This window comes from Solanum verrucosum, unplaced genomic scaffold (assembly GCF_900185275.1).
Source record: "Solanum verrucosum unplaced genomic scaffold, falcon-dt-bn FXZP01000229.1, whole genome shotgun sequence".
Classification (NCBI taxonomy): Eukaryota; Viridiplantae; Streptophyta; class Magnoliopsida; order Solanales; family Solanaceae; genus Solanum; species Solanum verrucosum.
The window spans coordinates 2,793,754-2,809,457 of NW_026020011.1; the positions used below are offsets into that span (position 1 = coordinate 2,793,754).

Sequence of the window (15,704 nt, forward strand, 5' to 3'; positions counted from 1 at the left end):
TCTAAGAAATATTGCATTCTCCTACTTTGGTAGAAAAGCAGAAACACAAGCAACCAAACAACAACAACACGACATCGATCACATAGTTTGGTAACTAATGAAAAATATCACAAAAGATCCAAAACAAGACTAGGTGGTCTGAAAATAGGAGTGTATTCAAAAGGTATGGTGCTCATCGAAGGAGCATTTGCATAATGATATTGATGTCTGGACACTTCTCGTCTCATCATCAAGCAGCCAATTTCATAATCTATTTTTACACCTTTAACACTTGCACGACGATAGACGTCAACTTACCTCAGCTTGCAGATGCCAAAAGCCAGCTTCCAAAACATTATGGCGTCAATAGGTAGAGTCATGACCTGGACTATCAGAATGCATATCCATGGATGCATCGGCAGAGTTATAACCATTAGAATCTCTATTTTGGTGTTGGGAGTTAGTTTCGTTGTGTCTTGTAGCATTGGGAGGTTGAGCATTGTTCGAAAAGTGACTCCCTTGAGCAATATGATAATTTTGTAGGCTTCGGCGAACAGGGCTTGAAAGAGCATTCGAGAAAACATTGTTCTTTGGTTGCTGATCATGATCAGACCGTAAGCCATGTCCTGGAGTGGCAACGCCAACTGGTCCTGGAGAGACATGGAAGCCTGAGTTTGTGAAATGCAATGGTTGGGAATGCTGAGGCGGTGGCCTAGGCGACATCGACTGGTCCTCTCCATTATAATCCAATTCAGACTGACAAGATAAAGAAATGCATATTTAGACACATCAAAACAGAGCTGTCAATATCAAACAAGGACTGGACGTATCCATTATAAGTACAATCAATCTTAGTAAAAAAAAATGGCAACCAGAATGGTGAAATAGGCAACTAAAAGAAACTACTACCCAACTTCCATAACATCAGTGCACATTGAAAGAAAGCAGGACACGGGCTTTTATTAACAATCTACAATATAAAAAGATCTCCACTAGTTTGATCCCCATGAATGGCCAAAAGCTGAGCCAAGGTAGATTTAAGCATGTCAAGAGCCACTTCCATCATATCTCTGCCCCTTGTTTCCTTTTTTTTTCTCTCAATAATTTTCCCTCAACCAGATACATGAGGTGAATATTTTGGTAGTTGCGCAAAGTTAAGTTTTTATGTAGGAAGAACTTGAACAAATTTGAGTCAAATTTAATTTTTTAAAGAAAAAGAACTTCTATGTATCCAATCTGCATAGTGAGAGATGCTGTCTTTTAAGAGGAAATACCCCTTTTTCAATAAATCAGTCAAGCCTTTGAGGAAAAAAAAAATTAACATGTGCAGGACAGGAAGATCAAGTATAGCTAAAAAGCCAATAATTTTCAATTTCTCTGAAGATACCTGGATTCTAGGACTATAATGAGGAGGAAAAATCATCATTATGGGCACTATAAATCGGAAATAATCAAAATAAAATATATCAAAATGATTCTTGCAATCTATAATCCAGTAATCAGTTAATCTCAATTAAAGCATTCTTTGAGAGATAACAGGATTCGCACAAAAAAAAACAGCTACAAGATCCACGCAAGATTTAAACAAAATTCTTGCAGACACAAACCCCCAAAGCCTAATGTGGAAGAAAATAATAAATTAATCATATGGTTGAGCAATTTAATCGCCGTTCACATCTCTTTTGGTATTAAATTATTGTGCTGTGTAAAAATCAATATCAAATTCCAGATAATCAATGCCATTTAAACTGAAAACACATCATCATGGGGAGATTTCAATATATTCCCTCCGCCCAACTTATGTGGCACTCTTTCTTTGATAGTCTGTCCCAAAAAGAATGAAACCATTTTATACTTAGAAACAAATTTATCTTTAAAATGCCTAATTTACCCTTAATGAGATTATTTATATAGACACAAATTCTAGGCATACTTAAGACTACAAGTCTCAAAAGTCTTTTTGCACACTATTCTCTATACTATCAAAAGCTCTAGAATTCCTTTACTTCCATTTTTCCCACCATATACTAGCTGAGACAATTCTCCATTTGTCTCTGTTCTTGGATTGCTTTCCTGCTTCCTCCCAACTCTACATTGCTTATGTGATCTTGGGAGGCATGGTCCATGACATACCCTTAGGACTCAGGAATAACCTCCATAGATGGCCAGTGATCTTACTGTGTAGAAAAAGATGGTTAACTACCTCAGCAGTTTCCCCAAAAAAGAAACATCTAGAACATAATGGTATCCCCCTCCTCTTTAAGTTGTCTTGAGTCAGTACAACTTCTTTGGCTAAAAACAGACATAACATGCCACTTTGAGTGGTATTTTTGACTTCCAGATTCCTCTCCATGGCCAGTGATTTTGAGGCTGATTGGGGTGGTTCAGCTAGTTGTATGCACAACCCACCTTAAAACTGCCTTTCCACTACAAAATGTCTTGACCCCTTTCCAGTCCATTAAATTACTCGATGGTGTTGAAAAAATCTGCTACCCTTTGAATCTCCCGATCATTTAATTGTCTTCTAAAGATGAAGTTCCACCCTTGAGGAGTCTAGTGATCTACTATGGTCTTCTGTTGGTGAGATACTAGTGAATATATATCAGGATACAAAACCTCTAGCCTACCTGCCTCATTCCAAACATCCTTCCAAAATTCTGTTTTCTCTCCATTCCCCATTTTGATCTTTGTGTTAGCCTTAAACTCAGACCATAGAGATCTAATGGATCTCCATAAACTAACCCCATATGGTGTAGTCACCTCTTTGGTCATGCAGTTGTCTTCCTCTGCATATTTCACCTTAATGACTTCCTTCAAGTAGGATTGTTCTTCATTATTGAACTTCCACGGCCATTTCATCCTAAGGGGTTTGCTCTAATTAATCAAGTTCTTTATTCCTAGACCTCCATCCTTCCTTCCCACTATTACAGCATCCCATTTAACCAGGTTGTAGCCTTTTCTCTTACTGATTCCTTGCTAGAGAAATTTTCTTTTGATTTTATCCAACCTAGTGATTACCCTTTTGGGGATTGGGAACACTGACATCATAAAGGTTGGTAGTGAATCAAGACCAGAATTAATCAAGGTCAGCCTACCACCCCTAGAGAGATATTCTGATTTCCATCTTGCTAACTTCATTTCACATTTCTTAAGCACATTGTTCCAGACTCGTTTTAATGTTAACTTCATCAATCATGATTTTGCTTGAGAAACACCTGTTGCGGTTGGTAATAGAGAACCATGTAAAAGCGTTGTCACTTAAATTTTAATTTTAAAAGATTTGTCATCTGGGACAAAAAATGATGATTTCTTGAGACGTTTTTTTTTATGACAAGGGAAACTCGCAGCCGCTACCCTTTGGGTGCGCATAGGGTAAAACTCCCGCTCTTATGCAATAGCTCACAAACCACATAGGAGAGATGGTCACTAGGCAAGCCCCGTGTGATGAGCTCGACCCAGAAAGGCAAACCCCTTGCTTTCGCTGGCAAGGGGTTTTGAACTTGAGACCTCCAACATGGAAGTTCCAAGCTCAAACCACTGGACCACCTTGAAGGGTGATTTCTCCAGACTTTAAGCATAACAAATTTAACGAGATTAAGCTAAAAATCTGTTCGTGCTAGTTATCATCCACAAAGACTTTTGTAAGCTTCCTGCAAGAAACTAAAAAGAATATCACTAAAACCAAACATCAATTCTCATTGCCACTGAAAATGTCCTACATCTCAAAAAGAAAGGCAGAAGGTTCCCAGTAAATTACAGTTCCGTAAAGAGCACCTATTTCAACCATGACAGAGAAGTAAAATGTCTGTCCAGGCAAGAAAATAAATAAGTGGTCCTCAAATTGAGTATGAGCAAGATTAATTTGTTGCTTTTGTTTGATCAGTGAGAAAGATTAATTTGTTGTTTCACTGCAGAAAAACTTAAAGCTAAAATAACAGATAAGAGTAAATCCAAATAGAAGTCCCTTTTACGGATACAATCTAGTCTGTAATCTTGAGTTTGAAAGTTGGCAGAGACACTAGAGCCACTGATGAAAGACAATCACATTATCATCCATAGTGTCTTGGTTCTTGTGAACTGTGATCCATTCACTCACTGAAAAATAAAGCCAAATGTTTCAACAACATACTACCAGCATTCTTTGAATCTCTAAGGGTGTCTACCTCAAATGATTGCACACACAAAAACTACAGAGGAGCCATTGGTTTCTCACTCTCTCCTAGAAGTAATTAGGCATTTGCAACAAAACTCAAAAAGACTCAACTGTATCTGTAGCTGCAGCACTAATTTGGATAACCAGATCCAGAGAATCTTTGGGTAAAAGGGGTAATACCTAAAATCTCATGCTCTTTAATACCTGTACTTCTTTAATAAATTTGAATCCATTCGTCAATTCCAAATTGTTGTTCTTTAAATCTTCCAAAGAAAATTTAAAAAAGTCAGATTTGGACATTCTCCATAATAGTAAAATTGAGATTACAACTTCCTCAAACCAAACAAACATAATCTTCTTCAAAAACCAAACAAACATACTACTGATTATTATTTCTGGGATTTCAAGATTAAAATGTTGATTAACATACAAAATTAAGTTCTGTTCTTTTTGTCAGTAATCTACATTATCTACCCTCAAAAGAGCAATTTGAGAGTTTGTGACAGTGCCAATTTTCCAATTGGCCGAAAAAGAGATACAGAATTGAGACTCCGTGATTCCTTTTCCCTTTATTTGGTGGGAAAGGGATCATGTGGTAATTCGTGGACTAGAAAAGATCTAGATCAAGCTTTCAAGAGTATATTGACCTTTTAAGGAGATAAGGAACTCGTCTGCTCTATGCTAAGAAGTCGAAGCTCCATAGTATCAACACGAAAGGAAAATCAAACATATCAACCATGAAAAAAGGTGGCTACATAATTGAGATAATAGAAAATAAACCTGAAGGTAGTTCATTATGTCAACAGTTGTTACTCTGGATCCACCCTCTTGTTGCCTCAAGATCCATTGATACAGTTTTTCCTATTGAAACAATGTGAGATTAGTTATCATAAACACCATCAAAAGGACAATATGCAAGGATTCATCAAAAAATAGAATCCTGACAAACAGAAGTAGAATAATTTAACATTAAATATCACAGCATGTCTTCCAAGAAAAAACATTTTTTGAAATGGAATGGAAGTCTTCCAAGAAAAACATCTAGATGCCTTAAAGTCTATGCTTATAAACCAAATACTTGCAGGCACAAGCTAGTGTAACCATAACTACATATTAAGTATCAAGAAATAATTCACATGTGCACAGTCCAATCAAGATGCATAGACCTTTTGTTTCTTTTTAACAGTCACAATTGTTTCATTGATTACATACCAATTCAGCATCAAAAGTACTTACAAAGGGTGTGAGTGGCTCAACCACACTTGTCAATCAAGATAAACAACATTTACACATGGGGAATGCTCTCTCTATTATGCAATAATCTCCTGACCCTCTAAATTCCAATTGTCAAAGAAAAAAAAAAGACGACATTCTTCTTCGGATAGCCTTATTATCCATGTTGAATCCTCTAATTCTCCAACTAGTGATGGTCTTTGTTCTCTGCTTCACATTATCGATCTATAACCAATCCAAAAGAAAAAAGAGAAAGTGCGAGATTTCAAAGCTATGGAGTGACCAATGTTGTCAAAGACGCGCTTAAGCCTTAAACCAGGGATCAAAACGCGTTGAGCACTTCGCTTCGCGTCGCTTTATGTGCGTTTTAGGGTCGTCATCAAGGTTCTAAGGCATACTTATCCTTGCCAATGAGCCTTTGTTGAAGAGGCGACACTAAGAAATTGATATTTTACATTATCATAATATTTTTTCAATTTCTTTGTTCATATATTTGTCATTCATGTTTATAATTATTAGTTTTGGACTAAACATATATATTTGTATTTTTGTTCTCCCTTTACGCCTTTTTTCATTAAAGCTCATGCTTTATTTGCGGTTTTCGCTTAAAGCCCCAGTGAACCTTAGAGCTTTTTTGCACTTTTCACCTTTGATAACACTGGGAGTGACTATGAAATGCATCAGATTACGGTATGTGTTTTCTCCAATTCTATACACAAGCTATACTTACTCACTGCAATCTTCTTTTCCTTGAATTATATGCTGCTAATATTGCATTTTACACCACAAACCAATCAAAATAAAGCTCTTCCTCAGGTGCCTTTGGTATCCCATACTTCTTCCCTGCCTCCTTTCTATCCCCATCACAGAAAATCTCCTGTGGGCCACTCATACACCTGCGAAGAAATTCCTCAATTTCCTCCAATGACCAGTAGCCTTGGATAAGGCTATCTCGCCATAGCATCCTGCTAATCACTACTTCAAGTTCTGTGGGAACGCTTATTCTAGAATTATTCTTCCACACCTCTCCCCAAAACTAAATCCCTGTTCCACTTCCCAATATGAATCCTACTATTTTTTTGAGAAAAAAAATGGTAATTGAAAACAAAAATGTGGGGAAAATGATTGTTGAAATTTCCAGTGAACAGATGAAACACAATTGCCCATCTTCCCCAAAAATCAATTTTGCTGAGAACACTTTCGAGCAAAGCGCATATATAATAGCACAACGCCGATACACACAATCCCTGCTTTACTTTACTTTTTTTGTCCAAATCTAAAAATTCTTTTTAAAAAAAAGAAGCAGCTTTGTTCATATAAAGTTACGAAAACTATAGTTGAAAAGAAAAAAAAACAGAAATTAAGCTCAAACCGTTACTATTTTTGGAGAGGCGAACTCACTGTGTCCAATATGATTCCTATATACAGTAAAACATATTTTATCCTTTCATAAGAATATCAAAACTGAATCTCCTTTGGCAGCTAACTGCATAAGAATTCCTTACTTCTTATGTTAATGACTTGAAGCGTACGGTTTGAACTTTAGCGCAGAATGCAACTTGTTCCTACTTCTTTCGTCTCCTCTTTTATGATGGTGGTGTTCGAGCTGTTTGAGCACACATTAATAGTTTGAATGATTTTAGCTAGCTTGTGTGCACACTGCACAGTAATACTCAATTATTGACCTGTTAATGGCATAAGCAGCTAAAATCATTCTTAAATTAATCAATAATTTGCTAAACCCCATGCTTCACCATGTAGGAATGTAAATGCACAATGAGGTTGATGGTTCGAGTCACTAAGGGAACAAATTGGAAAAATCACTACTTGGTTCCTCCTAGAAGATTTTGGGGATAGGGTTCACCAAAAATCAAAAGAAAAAAGAATACGAAGCTCCAACTCCGTACAATAATCAATCAACTATGACTCAATTCTTGGAGGAAAAAACACCTATGCCTCAGAGCAAACTAGTTGGTATTGACTATAATCCTCATAGTGACTTATTTTTCATAGTACCACAACTCTCCTCCTTTACTTTGGACCTCCTCTACTTAACAAAACTCACATAGACAGAGTTAAGCATTTCAAAACTACACAAAGTAGGGAAAAAGACTATTCCTTGGAAGTGAATCGACGATGACCCAATCCTCGACAATGAAAAAGATCAAAAAAAAACTATGCCTCAATCCAAACTGCACCCAAGGGTGTGGCCTAGTGGTCAATGAAGTTATTGAGAGCCATAAGGTCTCAAGTTCAATCCCATCGGAAACAAAAACACTAGGTAATTCTTCCCATCTGTCCTAGCCTTGGTGGATAAAGTTGGTGGAAGGTGTCAGGTATCCCATGAAATTAGTTTACGGTGCACGAAAGCTGACCCGGATACCAAATTAGTCGGTATTGACGGTAGAAATCCACATAGTAAGACCTATTTTCTACTGCCTTTCATCATACAACTACCCTCATACCTTATCCATACCAACAATACTTCCCGAACCTCAGTTCAAATTCCAAACTAAACAACAAAAAAAACTATACCCAGATACCGAAAATCAAACATAAAACTATACAGCCAACAAAGAACAAATTTTTATAACATATCAAAAAACGGAAAATTAAAAAACTAAAAATTACCATTCCATGGCGTTCACCGGAGAGGAAGGAAAGCTTCTGTTGGTTCATAGCCTGAGTATAAAGCTGAGAAAGGGAATTAGCAGCGCTACAGAAAGTCGAATACATGGTTCGATCCACCTCATCAAGGCTCGATGCTAGAGACTTCCTTTTCTTCCCCATCTTCAAATTTTCACAGCAATCGCCTCCTTCTAATCCCTTAAACTTATCTTTTTCAACCGGTTTCGATAACCCAAAAAAATCTCAGGCGAATTTTGGGTAGATTTCGACGAGTTTCACGGCGGAGGTTGGTATGAAATTGTATTTGTAAGCAATTTGGGGTGTGAAAATAGTAGTCGGCGTTGGATTACGAAAAGTTTGGAAGATTACATATTTCAAATTTTACCAAATAAGTTTGCATTAGTTTTTCAAATTTGTATAAGCAATATAAAGTTCAATTTTGAATTAATAGTTTGTTTTTTATTTATTTTTAAAAAATTCATAAATAGCAAGATTTTGGAGCTTAATTATTATATTTAACATGTTTTTTTATATTTATCAAATTTATCAATATACTTTCATTTTTGTGATAGGTTGTATCAGACACGTTAGGAAATTGTATCGGAGATTTAATATATAAGAACAAATCGCATGATATCTATTTCTAGAGTCATATATATCTGTAATTCAAAAATAGATTACAAGATTGAATTATTTTTTCTTCAATGTTTTTGAACGAGAAAAATCAACATTAATCGATATGTAAACGATCATAATCATTCGAAATCTGCATTTGAAGGTATGTCGATTGATTTTTCTTTGGGGATTCAAATTGAGCAGTTGAAAATTATATATAAATATATGTATCAAAATTACGATTTTTCAAGTACTGTAATATCTCATCCGTTATTATTGTATCTTTTATTCACAATGTCAAACATTACAGTATTGATTCAATATTTATGGTAGTGAAATTGAGAATTCTCTTGAAAGATTTGTAGTTGACAATTTACTTATTCGCTTTGAGTGGATTCTCAATTAAAGTACTCAAATCTATTGGGTGGATTACTAATAATGTTATTGGGTGGATTCCTATAGTTTAGGCAAGTGATTAGGGACAATTATTTTAATTGTTTGTTTAAAAAAATTCTTAATTAATCATAAAGTCATTCATTTGTGGATTCATTTGATTTCTTTTTGTTTAATTAGGCTTGGTCTGATGCTTGCTATTTGAGTTCAATTGAGAGCTAAGGATATATAGTATGTTTCCCATAAATTCAATTGATTTGTGATAATTCACATGTTTTTTATTTTTTCGATTTTGCGTCGATTTGATTTCAATTGTCTAATTAACATTTTACCATTATCAAATAATTGTGGAGTTTCTGTAATAATATATCTAGTATGTGGTGTATATATAATGTATTTACTCAATAACTTAAAAAAAATCTATGTTATTTATCATATGTTATATCCAAGTATATTATTATATCAAATAATAAAATACTAAAAATATATAGTTAATATTTGTAGCTACCCTTGAGTGCTAATCTGATGAATGTGAATAGTTATTAAATGTATCAAATTTAAACGAATTTATATTGTTTAAAATTAAAGTGTTATGTGTTGAATACCAATATTATGTAAAACTAGATTTTGGTGTGGACCTGAGTTAGGGACAAAGCTATGTAGAGTTTAGGGATTTATTCAAACCCTCTTATGGGAATTATATTATATGTATAAGATCAAATTCTTATTTTATATATATATATATATATCCTTACACTAAAGAGAAGCCTGATTTGGTGGCTAAGGGGTTCAAAGTTTGTCCAATTGTTACGGGTTTGAGTCTCATGTAGTACATTATTATTTTTTGGGCAAACAACATAAATCTCATTAGTTTAGGTCTTAATTACTAGTATTCACAGTAGTTTTAAATATTACTTCTTGTACCACATTTCGTTGGTTGGATACATGTATCTTAACTCGACAGATACATGTAGGGTTGTTCATGATTATGGTTAAAAAATCAAATCGAACCGCAATCCAAATCAAACCGATTAAAAAAAAACGATATTTGGTTAGGTTTGGTTTTACATTTTGAAAAATCGATACTATTTGGTTTGGTAATGGTTTTACTAAAAAATAACTGGAAAAATAACCAAATCGAACCGATAAATTAGATATATAAATTTCATAATTATTTATATGTTATTCATAAATAAAATATAAATATTTTGTTCAATTTTAAATAACTTAAGTCTTTAACTTTACCATTTTTCTCAAGCCCAACACGTAAATTTAGCCCATCTATTACAATCATAAGTCCAAGTCCATCAAAATTTATTATTTTAGTCTTTACTTACCATATCTTTCATAAGATAGTTACATTTTCTCTTAATTGAATCATTTTGTTCGTGTAATGATAACTTTAGTTTTCTTTAATTGCTTAATTGAACCAACAATAGTTTGTCGATGGATTGTTCATATACCAGATGTTTGTACGTATGTCCTCAAAAATTTATTACTTTCAAACTGAAAAAACCAAAAAAACTGAACCAAACAGTCAATAACCAAACCGACGGTTATTTTTTTCATTTGGTTTTAGAAATTTAAAAAATCGACTAGATTGGTTTGGTTTTTGTTTTAACCAATAATCGATCCAAACCGAACCACGAACACCCCTAGATACATGTATCCGGAGAATTGACAAAACAAGATACATGTTTAATTAGAGATTGTAACTAACATGCTTGATTTAAGGGGGAAATTACTCCTTTAACAACTTTTGAGTATATCTAGTCTAAACTTTAAAAAAAATCTAATTTCTTCCATTCATTTTCTAACTACAACAAAGTGAACAACTTTTCTTTCCAGAAATTTGAATTTGTTTCTAGGAAAAAGACTCAAATATGTCATCGAACTTTCAGAAAAGGTTCATTTATGTCATCGTTAAAAGTTTAGCCTACTATGTCATTGTTGTTAAAGAAAAGACTCATTCATGCCCTTTTTTAACTCCAATTTTGCAAAATCATTTTTTACACCCCCAAACAACTTTTAAAGCTTTTCAATTTACATTTTTTTCCTTTAAAACACCAAGAACACATAAAGAACATTAATAATTCCCAAATTTCAAACTTCTTCAATTCTTCATGAAATCACCTCAAATTTCAAGAGTAGCTTCCCTCCAAGCTAGATACCAAAACTCAATATCTTTTGAGCTTGAATTCAACCTAACTCAACAAGACTCACTTGAAATTTCTTCAAAGTTTCAAAACTTCAACATTCTTTAATGGTAAAATTTTCTCCATAACTTCAAATCATTTGAAATTTTGAACATAGACTCAAAAACACTATAGAACAAAGATCTAATGTCCAAAACAACTACAAAATCACGAATCAAAGCAATTTTTTGAAATTTTGGAACTGATTTTCATTTTTTTGGAATACTTTTTTTAATACGGCTGATTTTTTTAAACTCTACAAATGACTTTAGAATTTTGTTTTTTTAAAAGAATAAATTAATGATGTGACCGAAATTTGAAATGATTTCGTGAAGAATTGAAGATGTTGAAAATTCGAGAATTGTTTATGTTATTCATGTGTTCTTGAAGAAAAAGAAGAAGAAGCAAAAAGAGTACATTTATCCAAAATCCCAATTAAAAAGTGTTAAAAGTTGTTTGGTGTAAAAAACGGTTTTGTAAAATTGGAGTTAAAAAAAAGGTATGGATAAGTCATTTCTTTAACAACAATGACATAGATGAGCCAAACTTTTAACGAATGCATTTGAGCCTTTTCTGAAAGTTCGATGGCATATTTGAGTCTTTTCCCTTATTTCTATGTATCTGATTCATGCACCAAATTTCATAAGATATACTTTATTAGGTGTATCTCCTATATACATATATCTAATACATACTTTGTGACTTAGTTATGTACCAGCTACATGTAGCATATAGCAGATACATGTATTTGAAGTATGTATCAAATTATTCGATATTAATCTTTTAAGTAGATTTGAATTGATAAATGTGCGTTTTGGATTTGGTGGATCTTCATTAACGCTAACTGCGCGAACAATGAATTTGTGATTACCGTCACTCCATAAAAGTGTGATCTACGACGATTTTGTTGAAATATGTCCATACACATATGTATATGCTATATGCTACATGTAGCTAGTACATTATTAATCTATCTAAGTCACAGAGTATGTACCAGTACATGTATATAGCAGATACATCTAATACAATATATCTAAACATGAAATTAGATGCATGAATCAGATACGTAGTGGGAGATACACTTGATTCTCTAAACATGAAAATTTGAGAAAATGAATCTCAAATTTCAAAAAAACAAATTTGAATTCTTAAAAAGAAAAATTGTTCACTTTGTTGTGCTCAAAATAAATAATTCTACAAATGATTGAGCACAGACATCAAATACCAAGTTGGGAAATCAAATGAGCATTTAGAATATATTGATGGAACTCCATTCTTGATTTCTTCATTGAATGTAATAGTATCATGATTAGCCCCAAACGGATATTGTAGAAGCATCTCAGTCGTACATCTCTTTCTTAAATTGGAATTGTTTTTTATAATTATTCGAACGAAATTGTGTGTTGAGAGAATGATGGAAGAGATAGAAAATGGTGGAGGACGTGGGGGTAGGGGGAGAGATACTAATGGTGGATGAAATTGGGAGAGGTTGATGAGAGAAAGATATTTGATTGTTATTGGACGTTAAATGTAAAGATAGTTAATCAATCTTGAATTTAAGGGATGTGTATCTTATTTATCTTCATTAATATATGGTATAAAATATTAAAAGTGGTAATATATATAATTGTTTGAAAGTAAATGTAAGGTTAGTATATATAATAGTGATGTATGTCTAGTTAGATGGTTTTTCCTTATTTGGTCCTTATTTTTTTTGAGAAAATGGTCTGAAAAATACTCCAACTTTGGTCGAAATTATTGTTACGATATCAAACTTTATGGAAGACCTTTTACCCCCTGCACTATTTAATAATGTATTTAAAAGGTATATATGTATCCACATGGACACGTTATTATTTATAATTATACAATATTTATGATGTCCACGTGAACATATATATATATACCTTTAAAATACACTATTAAATAGTGTAGGGGGTAAAAGGTCATTTCCAAAAATTGGTATCATTACTGCAATTTTGGTCAAAATTTAGATATATTTCAAACCATTTTCCCTTTTTTTTCTTATTTTTTTTTTTTTTTTGCTTTGAAAAGTTTAATAGCAAAGATTGAGATGGATTCAACTTTTGGGCTTAGAATCCCCAACCCAATAAAAGGACTCATTGTTTTCAGGCTCAATGTGAAACTTTATTCTTTTTCTTTTCTTTCTATTTTGTTGTCAAAATTCCATTTTCATTATTTTTCTCTTCTTTGTTGTTTTTTCTTCTCAATTTGCCTTTATTTAAGCTTATTAGGCATATTTTTTGTATTTTTGTCGAGAGAAGGTCCAAAATAGTTCTTCATCTTTGGGTTAAGATTCAAAGTCATCCTTAAGTTTTCACATGAAGCACTAATAGTTCCTCATGTTTGCAATATTGGTGCACTTTTGGTCCTACCCTAAACTTTTGCCTATTTTTTAACATTAATTTTGTTCATAATTTTATGTAAGGAATATCTCATTGTCTTTTTATATATTTAGTAAAAATAATAACTCTATGTGAGAGAAGGTGATAAGAAGAACACTTTGTTCTGTTCAATATAAATATTACTGCAGTTAAACTAAGAACATTTTAACATATAACATTGCAAGAAAAGAAAAAATTATACTATTGCATGTGAAATCGTCGTGATAAACCTCTCGACTTTACCTGCAATACGATTTCTACTAAACAAAACAATGTGTTTTTCTTTTCACAATCTCTCACATGAAGTTATTATTTCTACTAAATATATAAAATGACGAATAAACATTTCATACATAAATTATGAATAAAATCAATGTTAAAAAATAGGCAAAATTTTGAAGGAGGACCAAAAGTGCATCAATATTTCAAACATGAGGGACTATTAATGCTCCGTTTGAAAACTCAAGAATGACTTCGAGTCTTAATCCAAAGATGAGGGACTATTTTGGGCCTTTTCTATATTTTTGTCTTCTATTCTTCTTATCTCTATTGTTTATTTTGTTTCTATATAACTTTCTTTTCATATATTTACTCTAAGATTTTTTTTCAACAAATGAAGTATTATTAAACTTGAAATTGAGTTAGACAAAATATTTATATAAATAAGTAAATTAAATTTAATCTAATGAATAAATTTAAAAGTTGTGTATCCTTTTAATAATATCTATTTGATTGAAATTTTGTTCTTTAATTTAATAATATTTCCTTAATGTTTTTTTTTTCCAATTATATTCTAAAAGATAGAAACTAAATTAGACTTATTTGATTCATTCATCATTTGTCCTTTTTACCGATGACAAACCTAATTAATTATAAATAAACTAATTAGGCATTTACAATTGATCTTCAAATAAATTTATTTGATTCATTCATCATCCATCGTAATCTAATATATAAAATTTTAATTAAAAAACTTTGACCCAATTCAAAGCTTGGAACCATATATCAAGAGCCAAACCAGAGCAAAGTGGCATATTACACTACAACAACTTAACACCTATCCTTAGTTTCTGCCTAGACTTAGTTGGAATGTATCACTGATCTATACTAATTGCTTGTATTGTTTGACTATAGATTAGTAGATTATTAGTTTTGATGAGTGAGTAGGTAGTCCAATACTGCTCTAGTTGTAATTGTACAATTCTGTTATAAATGAAAAATCGACAGTTAACAAAAAAAAGAAGAAACCTGGAACCCAATATTTAAAATCATACGAAAAAAGTAAAATATTTTAAATGAGATATTTTACTTATTCAATCTTATAATTCAAGAAACATTAAAAATAAGGTATTAAACAAAGTTATTGAAATCGACACATATCTCAAACAATAATAAGAAGGGAAAATGAACCTAATGATATTGGTGGAGTTTCTCATACAATACGTGTGAGTTTGATCCAACTAATTTCAATTCCTTTCCTTTCTTGTTTTTGGTAAAAATTTACTTGTATCAAATATTATATCAAATCAATAAATACGGTAAAAATTGAAATTTTGTGAGTGAAAGTGAAATTTCTCTCAAAATTGAGATTTATCTATAAAATCGGATATAAAATTTATGGTCAAATAGATATTTGAAGATAATTTTTCAAAATATTATTCAAATCAACGTTGAAAAAAGATATATTTTGAATAATAGCAAAGCTTGTTTTTAAGAAATTGAAAAAAAAAACTGTTCCCCTAAATTTTTTTAGAACCTTGACTGAACACGCATTGTTACATAATACTGACAAAAATACTTAGTAAATTGTTCTTTTAAATACGTACTACAAAATTAATTTTCAAAAAAACACTTTTCAAAATAAGCAGAGTTTGAAAGTTTGACCAAATGTGCTATTAATCATAATTAAGTAATATGTTTATTTTAGATATGAATAATACAAATATATATTAGTATTTACCCTATACTCGTTGAGACACGGGTCGATTAGAAAAAGATAAAATCAATAAAACTACTTCAAATTTGAATTGATTCTTGGGTGGGGATTGGGGGCAATTCCATTCGATCTGGATTTAGAAGGTTTTAAACTGACTCGTGCAGGGG

At 32.3% G+C, this 15,704-nt stretch overlaps 2 protein-coding genes and 1 non-coding gene across 3 annotated transcripts in view; all 3 read right to left on the reverse strand.

The window, feature by feature from the left end:
- Positions 1-15,704, reverse strand: part of LOC125820207 (light-harvesting complex-like protein OHP2, chloroplastic) — an 82,446-nt gene that overhangs the window by 11,627 nt on the left and 55,115 nt on the right. The gene's annotated exons all lie outside the window — the stretch shown is intronic.
- On the reverse strand, positions 77-8,378 carry LOC125820203 (uncharacterized). Its single transcript, XM_049499632.1, has 3 exons — positions 7,997-8,378; positions 4,913-4,993; positions 77-735 (listed from the first exon to the last, which is right to left on the reverse strand). The coding sequence occupies exons 1-3, from the start codon at positions 8,153-8,155 to the stop codon at positions 343-345; spliced, it is 633 nt and encodes a 210-aa protein (XP_049355589.1). The 5' UTR covers positions 8,156-8,378; the 3' UTR covers positions 77-342.
- LOC125820520 (small nucleolar RNA snoR135) lies at positions 6,474-6,619 on the reverse strand. Its single transcript, XR_007442534.1, has one exon. It is a non-coding gene; the product is annotated as a small nucleolar RNA snoR135 (small nucleolar RNA).